Below are 14016 nucleotides of genomic sequence, written 5' to 3' on the forward strand. Positions count from 1 at the left end.
AATGATGAACGATTGTATCAACTGATATCAATAAAAATCAGTTTGTAATGAATTATTTATTTATTTATAAAAGATTATGGAACAAATATTGGCTAAGATAGAAACTTACACGTTTTAGTTTAAATGTATCAAAAAGATTTCTTAAAGTTTGATTTCTCAATAAATATGGATTTTTCAAGTCATCAATAAAAAAAGAACTTTCCGAAAAAGAAGTTTTTCAAAGAAAAGTAAGGGCCATTTTAAACTTCAAATCGCCAGATACAAATATCTGTTAAATTCAAACTCAAAAACACCAGAAATTACTATTAAAGAACAAATGAAACCTAAAACGAACAGAAAATAAATAAACAATAATAGCCAAAAAAAACATACAACAAGTAATAATATAAATGGATAAATAAATCTTAAAGCGAATAATGCTTAAACTGAATATGAAAATCAAACATAAAATGAACAAAAAAATATTTTGCTATTGAAGCATAAATGAAACCCAAAACGAACAGAAATTCAATAAACAATCAATAAAAACAAACATACAATAGATACTAATATAAATGAATAAATAAACCTTAAAATGAGTGAAACTTAAATTGAATATGCAAATCAAGCTTGAAACGAACAAAAATAATTACAAACAAGAGTTTGGGTATGAACTCCTTCTCTCATTGTAAAAGTCTAAAACCTACTGCGTCATTGCCGCCGTACTGAAAATAAAAAAAAAACAAGTTCTTTCAACTTAAAGTAAGGAGAAATATTAAAACTTAAAACGAACAGAAATTATTACGTATATAAAGGGGGTTACCCCCTCCTCAAATCCTCGCTCTTTAGTAGCGAAGAGTTAGTTTTTCTCGCTCTTTAGTTTTTTAATACTTAAAAAAAAAGTGTCTTATTGTTCTAATTAAACGGCCGCTGTGTTTCAGGAGTAATTCTTAAAGAATTGGGACAAAATTCAAACTTTAGAGTAAAGGGCGAGGTGTTGAGGAGGGGGCAACCCTCTTTATATACGAAATAATTTCGGTTCGCTTTAAGTTTTGATGTTTCTCCTTACTTTCAGTTGAAAAAACTTGTTTTTTTAATTTAATTTCTGATCGTTGTTAAATAATTCCAGGAAATCTGGCCCCACCTCCACGGAGAAACCCCTCCCCGCGAGAAAATCCTCTAGACAATTCACCCCGGTGGCAAATTTCTCCCTGACAATAACCCCCTAACCACTCCGCGCGTACAATTGAAACAGAAAAGAGAAAGCAAGACATATAAAAGAAATTTGTATAAGAATTCTGGCCAATTAACTCAGTTTATAATTTCCCCTGACAAGGACAATCCCTGGGAACTTCCCTCCCCATGGAAATTTTCCCGTGGAAAAAATCCCAGCAGAAAATATGCCCCCCCCCCCCAACCGATAATGTATGCATACATCCCAATAAAAAATACTATGCGCAAACAATGAGCAAATTTATAACTTAAAGACCTTTCCCCTGGGGTTTTTGAGGGTCAAGTTATACATGCAGGCATATTTATTGGGCCTTTCAACTATGGTGAACAAAATGGCCATCTCAAAATGTTGATCGGACGATTTTCATCGGAAATGCTACTGCGTCATTGGCGCTTCACTGAAAACGAATTATATTACAGATATTTTCTTTATCAGTAAAATTACTGTGAAAATAAAATCACAGTGAAATAAAATCTTGAACAGATGGCTCGTTCAACAATTAATATCATTATATATCAAGTATTCAATCTGATTTTGTTTATACTTTCCAATACTGTTCAGGACGCATATAATTTTCAGTAAAGCGCCAATGACGCAGTATGTTTTACAGACTTTTATAGTGAGAGAAGGAGGCGATACCCGATCTCTTGTTTGTAGTAATTTTTGTTCGTTTCAAGCTTGATTTGCATATTCAGTTTAAGTTTAACTCGTTTTAAGATTTATTTATTCATTTCTTAGTATCTATTGCATGTTTGTTTACATTGATTGTTTATTTAAATTCTGTTCCTTTTGGGTTAGGGAAAAAAGTGCAAATGGGGGAGCTAATCGCACTTCGATCTCTTTTGACTCTTTGAAAGTGAACTAGAACTTTCAATTTTCAATAAAATGATACCTCTCTGAAGTTTATACGAGCATCCATTCTATAAGAACCACATATTCCCCCAGATCATAACTCAGAACGCCTGTTCCCCGGCCCTTGGGGGCTCTGTCGACCCCAAAGTTTTAATATCCGATGTTTGAACTATTTTTACCAAAATGGTTTCCTTAAAATTTTTATCGGATAGGTTTGGGGAAAAAAGGCGTGGAGGAGGGAGGGGCTAGTTGCCCCTCCCTCCTCTCTTTTGACTCTGAGATAGTGAACTAGAACTTTTAACCTCCAATCAAACGAGCCCTCTCTGAAGTTTATACGAGTATCCCTTTAATAAGAACCCTATACGCCCCAGGACATAATTTACAACGCCTGCCCCTTGGTCCTAGGAGGGTTATGCCGACACCGGATTTTTTGTTGTCTAACTTGTGAACTATTTAAAAAAAATGGTTATCTCAAAATTTGTAGCGGATGGGTTTAACTTAGGATATAACTTACAACGCCTGCCCTCTGGTCCCTGGGGGGTTGTGTCGACACCGGAGTTTTTGTTGTCTAACTTGTGAACAATTTTAAAAAATGGCTATTTCAAAATATGTAGCGGATGGGTTTGGGAAAAAATGGCTTGAGGGGCTAGTTACCCTCCAATCTCTTTTGACTCTCAAAAACTGAGCTAGAACTTTTAATTTTCAATCAAATGAGCCCTCTAGGAAGTTTTTACGAGCATCCCTTCCATACGAACCATATATGCCACCAAGGTATAACCGACAACGCCTGCCCTCGAGCCCTGGGAGGTTGTGTCGACCCCGGAGTTTTTTATATGATCTTTGAACTATTTTAAAAAAATTGGCTATCTCATGTTTCTTATTGAATGGGTTTGAGAATATAAGGCGTGTCGGGGGGTGGGAGGTTGGGGTGTTGGATTGATAGTTGCCCCCCATCTCTTTTAACTCTTAAAAAGTGAACCAGAACTTTCAATTTCCAATCAAATGAGCCCTCTTTGAAGTTTATACCACCATTCCTTCCATAAAAACCAAATATGTCCCCAGAGCATCACTTAGAACGCCCGCCCCCGAGCCCAGGGGGGTTTTGTCAATACCGGAGCTTTTGTTATATCATCTTTGAACTATTTTTAACAAAATACCTATCTCAAAATTTTTATTGGGTAAATTTGGGAAAAAAGGACGTGGGGAAGAGGGCTGGTTACCCTCTGATCTCTTTTTACTTTTAAAAAGTGAACTAGACTCTTAAAAGAGAGACTCTTAGTCACTAGACTCTAGCGACTCTTAAAAGAGAGCTCATTTGAATTCCCAATTAAATGAGCTCTCTCTGAAGTTTATACAAGCATTCCTTCTATAAGAACCTTATATGCCCCCAGGGTATAACTTACAACGACTACCTTCGGGCCCTGGGGGGGGGGTCGACATCGTATTTTTTGTGATATGATCTTTGGATTATTTTTAACAACATGGCTATCTCAAAATTTTTTATCAGATGCAATTAGGAAAAAACGGCATTTTTTATCAGATGCAATTAGGAAAAAAGGGGCATGGGAGAAAGGGGGCCTAGTTACCCTTCAATTACTTTTTACTTTTAAAAAGGGCACTAGAACTATCGATTCCCAATCAAAAGAACCCCCTCCGAAGTTTGTGTGACGACCTCTTCCATATGAAGTGCCTCTGGGGAAAAAAATATTAAAACATTGGAGCCGTATGGCCTATAATATAGGCAATACTACAGCGTTGCCTCTGATAGGAGATTTTAGTATGCTATACTTTTCCAGTAGTGTTTGTAAGATAATTTCAAAAACTCAAAAGGTCTCGCTGTTTCCTTCCGCAGAACGTCGTCTGAACAGCAGGGGGCTGACTCTTGTTTTCATAAATCAACAGGAAAACCTTGGCAGGTCTACGCCAGAAATTAGCTAATTTTGCTGTCTGGAGCTTGTTACAATGTTTTCTGACGTCTGTTACATTGAGTCTTACTTACCCTAGCAAAGGCTTATTCTTCACTCACCCTTAGTTAAGGGGAATCGTCTGATGAAACAACATTACAATAGCAATTACCATGCCATTATTCTGATTCACAGCTTTACTTCCCACTCGTCAATGCAATAGTGATTACCAGAATCCTTTGGGAAACTCGAGTCGTGTAATCAATTACTGAAAGCCCTTCAAGATTGGACGTTAAGAAAATCTGTTTTTCTCCTAAAGTATAGGCTAAATCTGAGAGGGGAGAGAAAGGTAGCTATTTTGTTTGGTTTGGTTTGTTTAGTTGTGTTTGTACATTGTGGTTATGCTACAATGTCATTACACTGTGATTACAATGTTAATAATCACAATATTTTATTTGGTTAATCACAACTGCATTGTTGTGATGGTAATCCAAGCTTCTCTTTGTTTCAACTTCTGTTTATTTCGAGTTTAAATTGAGTTTACTTGTTTTTCTTTGAGTTTACTCGATTTTAATGTTTACTCGTTTTAGGATTTATCTATATTGAACAGAATTAAATTTATTTATATCCCGTTGTAAACTAAATAACAAACGGAGTATAAGAGAAGAAAAAGACAGAAAAGAAAAAGACGGAAAATGGCAAATGAAACAAAATTAAAGTTCGTAACATAAGCAGACAAGCACACTAATTACCCAAATATCGCTGAGGAGATATTTAGCATACCAGAGATAAATTTGCCATAGTTGTTCTATTTCCATTGTCAAGATGGTACGCCGAAAAGGTGCAAGGTACAAAAACAATGGAAATGCATATGCGTTGTAAAATTTAGCTAGTAGCGGGCAATTAAAACAAAGTTTGTTAGATATTATGCTGCCGTAGGCACTGGACGTCTGGTGCTGGAAATGACAGATGAGCAACCGATATTTCGTCAAGATCAGCTTTAAATCCTTCGAAAACTGGGCCCAAGATGAATAGCACGACTTTTTCTCAAATGCCAGTACCATTCGGCCGGGTTTGAAAACATCATCCGCATAAGCAACAACATATACATCTATTCCTGTTAATACACAAGAGGAAACTGCTTGGGACTTTTGGTCCAAAATATAGTTAGTAAACTTGATTGAAGTAAAGGCACTTTGCCTTACACCACCGCGAACAGGATGACTGTCTCTGTAATCATTCCATCAGGCAAATTAACTATGACGATTACATGAGTATACACATCATACAAAGTACGAATAACACAAGTACAGACCCCGTATGATAGATTTCAGTAAGGATATGCGCGGGAATTATACAGTCACAAGCTCGGCTGACATTATGGCTCCCTAGAACAAGTGAATCTCCCAGTTTGTCAGCATCAATAAAAACGGATGAGAGTGCTGTCAGTGCATGAGTCTATCCTATTCCTTCATGGAGCTCTAATTGATATGGGGTTATATATTATTTGTCAAATAATTCAGGCATTATTAACTTCTCAAAAATTTTACAAAACGTTATAGCTGCCGCTATTGCCGGGTATGATGAACATTCTTTAAAGGCTTTATTATTTTTAGGGACTCTTTAAAGGCTTTATTATTTTTAGGGACATCTTTGTGTTTGATATCGTACTTTATATTATTAATATGATTAAATTTTGATGAATTTCCAATCAAGGTTTTACTGATATATTGATTAAACAGAAATTTATTGATAATATACTGCTCCTGAGCAAATGTTAAACATAATATGCATACATGAAAATGGAATAAGAGAATAAATACATATGGAAGAATCATTACACTCTCTTTATTTCTGCCTCTTTTGAAATAGTGAGATAATAACTTAATTTAAAAAACTAATTAAATAAAATAAACAAATAAAACAAAACAAAAAAAAGATAATAAACTAATTAAAAAAAAACCAGTAATCTGTAGATAATGTGCTCGAAAGAGTCTTCCAGAAAGAATATGCTAAAGATTATGAATAAATGAAAAAAAAAAAATCAAGAATCACTAAGCATTCTTTATTTCTGCCTCTTTAAACTCTTTTATTTGTTGCTGTAACATTAGCGTTTTCTAGATGAAGTGTGAAAAAGATCTCATTCTGACAACTTGGATACGCATAATGTCTTCTGATTGAGTTCATAATCCCTCTTAATATTCCCTGAAAGTAAACTCAAAACGACCAGAAATTATTATAAAAAATGAATGAAACCCAAAACGAACAGAAATCAAATAAACAATCATAGCAAAAAAATATACAACAGGTCCTAACATAAATGAATAAATAAATCTTAAAACGAGTAAAACTTAAACCAAATATGCAAATCAAGCTTAAAACGAGAAAAAATATTCTACGATTGAAGCATAAATGAAATCCAAAACGAACAGGAATTAAATACACAATCATAGTAAACAAACATACAATAGGTACTAATACAAATGAATAAATAAATCTTGCAACGGGTGAAACTTAAATTGAATATGCATATCAAGCTTGAAACGAACAAAAATGATTACAAACAAGAATTCGGATTTTAACTCCTTCTCTCACTGTAAAAGTCTAAATCCTACTGCGTCATTGGCGATTTACTGAAAACTATATGTGTCTTGAAAAGTACAAATAAAATCGGAATGAATACTTGATATATAATGAAATTAATTGTTGAAAGATCATCGGTTTAAGTTTTTATTTGACAATAATGTTCATTTTCAATGCTGTAAAAACTGGAAAAGAAAATACTTGTAATATAATTCGTTTTTCAGTGAAGCGCAAATGACGCAGTAGGCTTTAGACTTTCACAGTTAGGGAAGGGGACCGTATCCAAACTCTTGTTAGTAGTGCTATTTTTCTTGAACAGTCTTGGATAGAACTAATAAAATTAAACTGAATATTTGATATACAATTATATTAATTGCTAAAAGCTCATCAGTTCAAAATTAATTTTACTGTAATTTATATGTTTATTTTCAATTTTGCAATAAGTATGCAAAAGATTGATGGCATAAGTATGCCAGATCTTTCTTTTCTTCTGGCAAAAAATGGAAAATTCCACATTTTTGTAGATAGTAGCTTGAAACCTCTACAGTATGGTTCTCTGATACGCTGAATATGATGGTGTGATTTTTATTAAGGTTCTATAACTTTTAGGGGGTCCTTCCCCCATTTTTCGAAAATCAGCCAAATTTTCTCAGGCGCGTAACTTTTGATGGGTAAGATTAAACTTGATGAAACTTATATATTTGAAATCAAAATTAAGATCTGATTCGTCAGTTCGTTACCACGAACTGTTTGAAAGACATTCTTTGCATCCCGGCTGTAAAAAGGGTGTTTCTGCAACATCTCAAGTACGGGTAATGATATATAGTCAACAATTATAGAGAATGTAGCTTCATGTGCATCCAGTTTGTCAAAATTCTTGCGTGCGATATCTGAGGATCAGTAAAGGCATTAAGTCGAAATCCTTAGGGAATGTTGGAGAGCATCTTACAATAAACTAAAAATAATATTCTCAAAAGATTTTGTGTCGAATATCAGAGGCAAAGCTATAGTGTTGCCTATAGTAAAGGCCACAAGGCTCCAATGTTTTGTTATTTATTATTATTATTTTTCCCAGAGGAACTTTATATGGAAGGGGTGGTCGTATTAACTTTGGAGGGGGCTCATTCGATTGAAAACCACAAGTTCTAGGGCTCGTTATGAGAGCAAAAATGAAATAAAAGGCAACTAGCCATCCCCCCCCCCTATACCTTTTCCCCCAAATGCATCCAACAAAAATTTTGAGATAGCTATTTTGTTGAAAAATAGTTCAAAGATCATATAACAAAAACTCCAGGGTTGAAAGAAACCCCCGGGGCAGGCTTTGCAAGTTGTATCCTGGGGGCATAAATGGTTTTTATGGAAGGGGTGCTCGTATAAACCTCACAGGGGGGTCATTTGATTGGAAATCGAAAATTCTAGTTCAGTTTTAAGAGTCAAAAGATATCGGAGGGCAACTAGCCCTTCCCATACCCTTTTGTCCCCAAACCCATTCGATAAAAATTTTGAGATAGCCATTTTGTTAAAGATAGTTCAAACATCAGTTAAAAAAACTCCGGGGTCGACACAACCCCTGAGAGCCCTGGGGCAAGTGTCTTAATTTATGCTACGGGGACTTTTATGCAATGGGGTGGTCGTATAAACTTCAGAGGTGGCTCACTTGATTAGAAATCGAAAGTTCTAGTTACCTTTTTATGAGTCAAAAGTGATCAAAGTGCATCTACCCCCTCCCCCTCCCTCCACACTCTCTTTTCCCCAAATGAACCGATCAAAATTTTGAGATAGTCAGTTTGTTTGAAATAGTCCAACAATCAAACAGAAAAACTTTGGGGTCAACCTAACACCCCCCCCCCCTCCCAGAGCACAGGAAAGGTTTGGAACTTATGCCCCGGGGGCATATAAAGTTTTTTTTTTATGAAAGTGCTGATCGTATAAACTTCAGAGGGGACTCAAGTGATTAGAAAGGGAAAGTTCTAATTCCCTTATTAAGAGTCAAACTGATCCGATGGCAATCAGCCCACTCCCCCGCCCCTTCTAACCCTCTTTTCCCCAAATATGTCCCATTGAATTTTTTATAAAGCCATTTTGTTCAAAACAGACCAACGATCGTATAACAAAACCTCGGATAACACAGCCCACCAGAACCCAGGGACAAGTGTTGTAAATTATGCCCCAGGAGCATGTAAGGAGCATACAAGTCTACTCTTATGGAAGGGATGGTAGTATAAACTTTAAAGGGGCTCAATCGATTGTAAATCAGAATTTCTAGAGCCCTTGTTAAGAGTCAAAGGTGACTGGAGGACAGTTAGCCCCCCACTCCCTCCCAAGGCCCTTTTTCCCATTTGCATCCGATAAAAATTTTGAGATAGCTGTTTTGTTCAAAATAGTTTAAAGATCAAATAGCAAAAACTCAGGGGTCGACACAACCCCCAAGAGCCCGGGCGCAAGTTTTGTAAGATATGCCCCGAGGGTACATAAGGTTTATGGAAGGGGTGGTCGTATAAACTTCAGAGATGGCTCATTTTATTGGAAATTGAAAGCTCTAGTTACTTTTCTAAGATTCATCAAAAGTGAGCGGGGGGTATCCACCCCCCCCCCCCACACCCTCTTTCCCCCAAATACATTCGATCAAAATTTTGTGATGGCCATTATGTTTGAAGTAGTCCAACGATCAGATGAAAAAACTTTAGGGTAAACATACCCCCCCCCCCCCAGAGCCCGGGGGAAGGGTTGCAACTTATGCCCAGCGGGTATATAAGGTTTTCTTATGGAAGAGGTGGTCGTATAAACATCGGAACTCAAATGATTAGAAATTGAAAGTTCTAATTCCCTTTTAAAGAGTGAAAATTGATCCGGTGGCAAGCCTCCCCCCACCAAACCTAAGGCCCTGTGGCTCCAATGTTTAATTTTTCCCAGAGGCACTCAATATGGAAGGGATGGTCGTATAAAGTTCGGAATGGGCTCATTCAATTGGAAGTCGGAAGTCATAGTGTCCTTTTTAAGATTAAAAAGTGATCGGAGGGCAAATAGCCCCCCACTCCCTTTTTTCCCAAATGTATTTGTTAAAATTTTTAAAATAGTTCAAAGATCAGATAAAAAAATCTAATATCGACACAATCCCCCAGGGCTCAGGCGCAGGTGTCGCCTGGGGGCATATATGATTGTTATTGAAGGGGTGCTGAAATAAACTTCAGAGGGGGCTTATTTGATTGGAGATTAAAAGCTGTAGTCCACTTCTTAAGAGTCAAAAGTGATCGGAGGGCAAAGAGCCCCCCCACGCCCTTTTTTCCCAAATGTATCTGTTACAAATTTAAAAAATAGTTCAAAGATCAGATAAAAAATCCCGTATCGACACAACCCCCCAGGGCTCAGGCGCAGGTGTCGCCTGGGGGCATATATGATTGTTATTGAAGGGGTGCTGAAATAAACTTCAGAGGGGGCTTATTTGATTGGAGATTAAAAGCTCTAGTTCACTTCTTAAGAATCAAAAGTGATTGGATGGCAACTGTCTCCCCCCCCCCATGCCCTATTTCCCCAAGCCCATCCGATAAAAATTTTGAGATAGCCATTTTGTTAAATATAGCTCAATCATCAGACAACAAAAACTCCGGGCTTGACACAACTCCCCAGAACCCAGGGGCAAGTGTTCTAAGTTATGCCCCGGGGGCATATAAGGCTTTTATGTAAGAAGTGGCGGTATAAGCTTCAGAATTAGCTTCTTTGATTGGAAATTGAATATGCTTGCTACCTTTTTAAGATTCAAAAGTGATTGGAAGGTATCTATCCTCCCTCCCCCTCTCACACACACTCGCACACGCACACATCCTCTTTTCCTTAAATGCATCCAATCAATTTGAGATAACCATTTTCTTTGAAATAGTCCAACAATCTGATAACGAAGATTTTGGGGTGAAATTACCCCCTAGAGCCCGACGGAAGGGTTGCAACTTATGCCCGGGGGCATATAAGGTTTTTATGGAAGAGGCAAACTTCGAAGGGGACTCAAATGACAAGAAATTTAAAGTTCTAGTTCCCTTTTTGAGAGTCAAAAGTGATCCAATTGAATTTTTTAGAATTTCATATATTCATTTTATCCAAAATAGACCAAAGATTATATAATAAAAACTTGGGGGCTCACACAACACCCCAGAAATTCATTGGGCAGATGTTGCAAATTATGCCCCGGGGTGGAAATAAGGTTTTTATGGAAAGATTGGTCGTTTAAACTTCTGAGGGAGCTCTTTCTACTTGAGATTGAAAGTTTTAGTTCCCTTTTTAAGAGTCAAAAGGGAACAGTGGTAACTAATTGAACGGAAATAATTGACAGTCAAAAGGGAACGGTGATTGACATAGACACAGACATAGACATTTTTTTTTTGTCTATGTCTATGTCAACTCAAGCAAGGATGGATAAAAGGGAAACTCATATTTTTTGATAAGAATGGCAGAAAATGTTGAAAAACATTCAACTTGACAGTGTTGCATCGGGAAAAAATTAATTTGCATCAACAGGCAACCGAATAGTTACAAAGAAAAGTTAATAATAAGCTGCCAAAACGTTTTTGGGATCAAGTGGCATTAGGGCCATAAAAAGATACTATTAATGACTCTCCGAATAACTTGAGGTTTTGTATGAACTTGAAACCAAATTTAAGGCTTCAACTGTTTGATACTTATTTACGTTTTTTTCAGTAGCCCAGTCCCGTTTTTCATCCACATTATAATTTTGGACAAAATTATCATTTTACATAAAACAAATGTCATTAAAACGAGAAAAACCCTTTAAAGATGAGAAAATACAGTGATAAACGCTCATCACGACTTTTTCGCAAGGAAAGTACAACAATAAATGTTAGCCAGGAATTAGATATGAATTTGACATTTTTTTCCCGAGAGTACCTTTTAAAGATTAAATAATAGCCCCTAGGAAAAGAAGTGTTGGGTCCCTTTGGTCATTGGAATTTATTTATATCTGGGATATGTCCCTAGGAAGCCTAGGGCAGGTCTATCTGCAACGAAACATAGAAAATAATCATGACAGAGCAACAATTCTAGTATTAAACTGAGGTTTACTTTTTCATTTAACTACTGTCTGATGGCAGTTTGACCATTGAACCTGATAAAAACGAAGTGGGATCTAAACTTAGCTGAGAATATTCTGGCTTCAAAATATGGGTCAGAACCAATCATTTCAACAAAAATTTTGCCACATCATTTTGAGTTTAGTTTAAATTCAAAATCTTAGCAAACTTTGACTGCAAACACCCTTGGTGACGATTTAAATTAATATTCTTTTATTTTAAGCTCCTTCTATTTTCAACTTTAAATAATTTTCTAAATAACTAATTGAACTTCTTTGATACTTCTTTGATACTTCTTTGATACTAATTGAACTAATTGAACTTCTTTGATACTACTAGTGTGCTACTGCTAACAAGTCACTGTAACATCGAGCTTTTATTTGTATAGCTTTCCATACGATAAATAAAAATTTTAGGACTTCATCTACAATGTTTTCAGTTTAATAATTATCATTATGCTATGTAATACTGAGGCTAACTAACACATTTTTAATTTTACAAATCCTTTTAGTTTCCAAAATTCCCTAAATAATTGATTATCTTTGCTCTCTACTACAACTATTAACAACATATTCCGCTACCAACAGAACTTAATCTACACAAAAACTTCGGAAATTTCATCTGGAGCATATATTAATCTAATTAGTAATATAATTCTAAATAATACACGGGCAGTTAAAGGAAACTAAAAAACTTTTCTTACCAAGAGCATGACAAAAAAGATGATGGCCCATGCTGGGGATCCAGGAAGTTTTAATACGACCTCTGGATACGTTAAGAAGACCAAACCAGGTCCACTTTTGACAACATCACTTACTGTGCTTCCTTGAGTTAGAGCAATGTGACCAAGAATTGAGAATGTGACGCAACCAGCAAGTAAACTTGTGAGTGTGTTTACAAAACAAGTAATGACTGCATCTCTAAAAAATAAAGTATAATAAAGTATTAATTGTTTTAAGCTTTCATGAACTATGTTATGGCTGAAATGATATCCACTTCCTGGAGCAATTCTAGTTAACATAGTATAACTTTAGGTATTACTGCATGAATGGACTTATGTGTATAAACAAACAGACGAAACATAAAATCTTGCTTTCTTTTTATTATTTTTTTTCTAACAAATTCAATCCTATATGTTTTTAAGCGTCACCCTGAAATATTCATATTCCATTTTTTGATTATTCTGAGACATTAGTGCATATTCTCCATGCGGTTCCGACTAGACCACGGCACCACGCCAGCGCATCGACCGAGCGCCGGAAACGAGAGGCCCGGTTGATCGCCGCCGAAGTGTTGCAACGTCGCCGGCGCACCGCACACACGCCGCCACCGGCAGAGGTGGTGATGTTCAGCTAAATTTGAATTAATTTTGCGGCAATTCTTTATTACGTCAACCGCGAAGTCCGAGGTTTTCTTTTCTCTTATGATTAAGTATTTCGATTTTCTTGATTAGAAATCAAGCTTGCACTATCCCCAAATTTTCGGGGATTTCTCTCAAAATCTATGTGTCACCCCCCAAAAAAATTTGGTTCCCCGAATCACCAAAAATCAGCCAATTACGGTGCAACCCCCAATGATGTATCTATAGTGACTATCCCTGCCAAATACGTATTACTTTGTATACAATAGTTCTTCACTACTCTCTTGTTCGTTAATTTTCGTCTCTTGTATTACTTCGCACATAAACCAGAAAGATACAATTACAATACACACGATTCTTCATATGTTGACAAATGTATCGTCATTATAAAATTACATAATTTTTTTTTTTAATGAAAGTAAGGAGTGACATTAAAACTTAAAACGAACAGAAATTATTCCGTATATGAATGGGGATGTCCCCTCCTCAATGCCTCGCTCTTTATGATAAAGTTTTTTTTATGGTTTTAAAAAATAGAGCGGTGAAAAAGAGTCAAACTTTAGCGTACAGAGCTAGGCGTTGAGGAGGGGACAGTCCCTTTCATATACGGAATAATTGCTGTTCGTTTTAAGTTTTAATGTCGCTTGTTACTTTCAGTTAAAAAAAACTTGTTTTTTATTTAATTTCTGAACTTTTTCAACTAATACAGGTTCGATTTTGGCTCACCGTGCATGAAAACGTAAAACATAATTTACAAATTAATTTTGGCAGATTTATTCCGGATATGAAGGGTCGCCCCCTCCTCAATATCTGGCTCTATACGCTAAAGCTGTTAGCACTTTTAAAAAGATTCCTATTCTAATTAAACAGCCCCCGTGTTTCTTTTTTAGTAAACAGTCAAACTTTATCGTAAAGAATAAGCTATTGAGGAGGGGACAATCCTTCATATATGGCATAACTTTTATTCGTTTTTCAAATAATGCCGGTAAATCTGGCTCACCTACTATGAAATATACCCCCTCCCCC

General features: G+C 36.2%; 1 protein-coding gene across 2 annotated transcripts in view; it reads right to left on the minus strand.

Annotated features, from left to right (window-relative positions):
• The window catches only part of LOC148942302 (sodium- and chloride-dependent GABA transporter 1-like), a 191651-nt gene that overhangs the window by 22119 nt on the left and 155516 nt on the right, over positions 1 to 14016 (minus strand). For both annotated transcript variants that reach the window (XM_089103634.1, XM_089103635.1), the window contains exon 8: positions 12334 to 12550. In XM_089103634.1, the coding sequence (XP_088959760.1) occupies positions 12334 to 12550 (217 nt within the window). The remainder of the gene's footprint in view (positions 1 to 12333; positions 12551 to 14016) is intronic.

The sequence above is a fragment of the Artemia sp. Qi Xiang Cuo genome, chromosome 17 (assembly GCF_049724085.1).
Source record: "Artemia sp. Qi Xiang Cuo chromosome 17, ASM4972408v1, whole genome shotgun sequence".
Lineage (NCBI taxonomy): Eukaryota > Metazoa > Arthropoda > Branchiopoda > Anostraca > Artemiidae > Artemia > Artemia sp. Qi Xiang Cuo.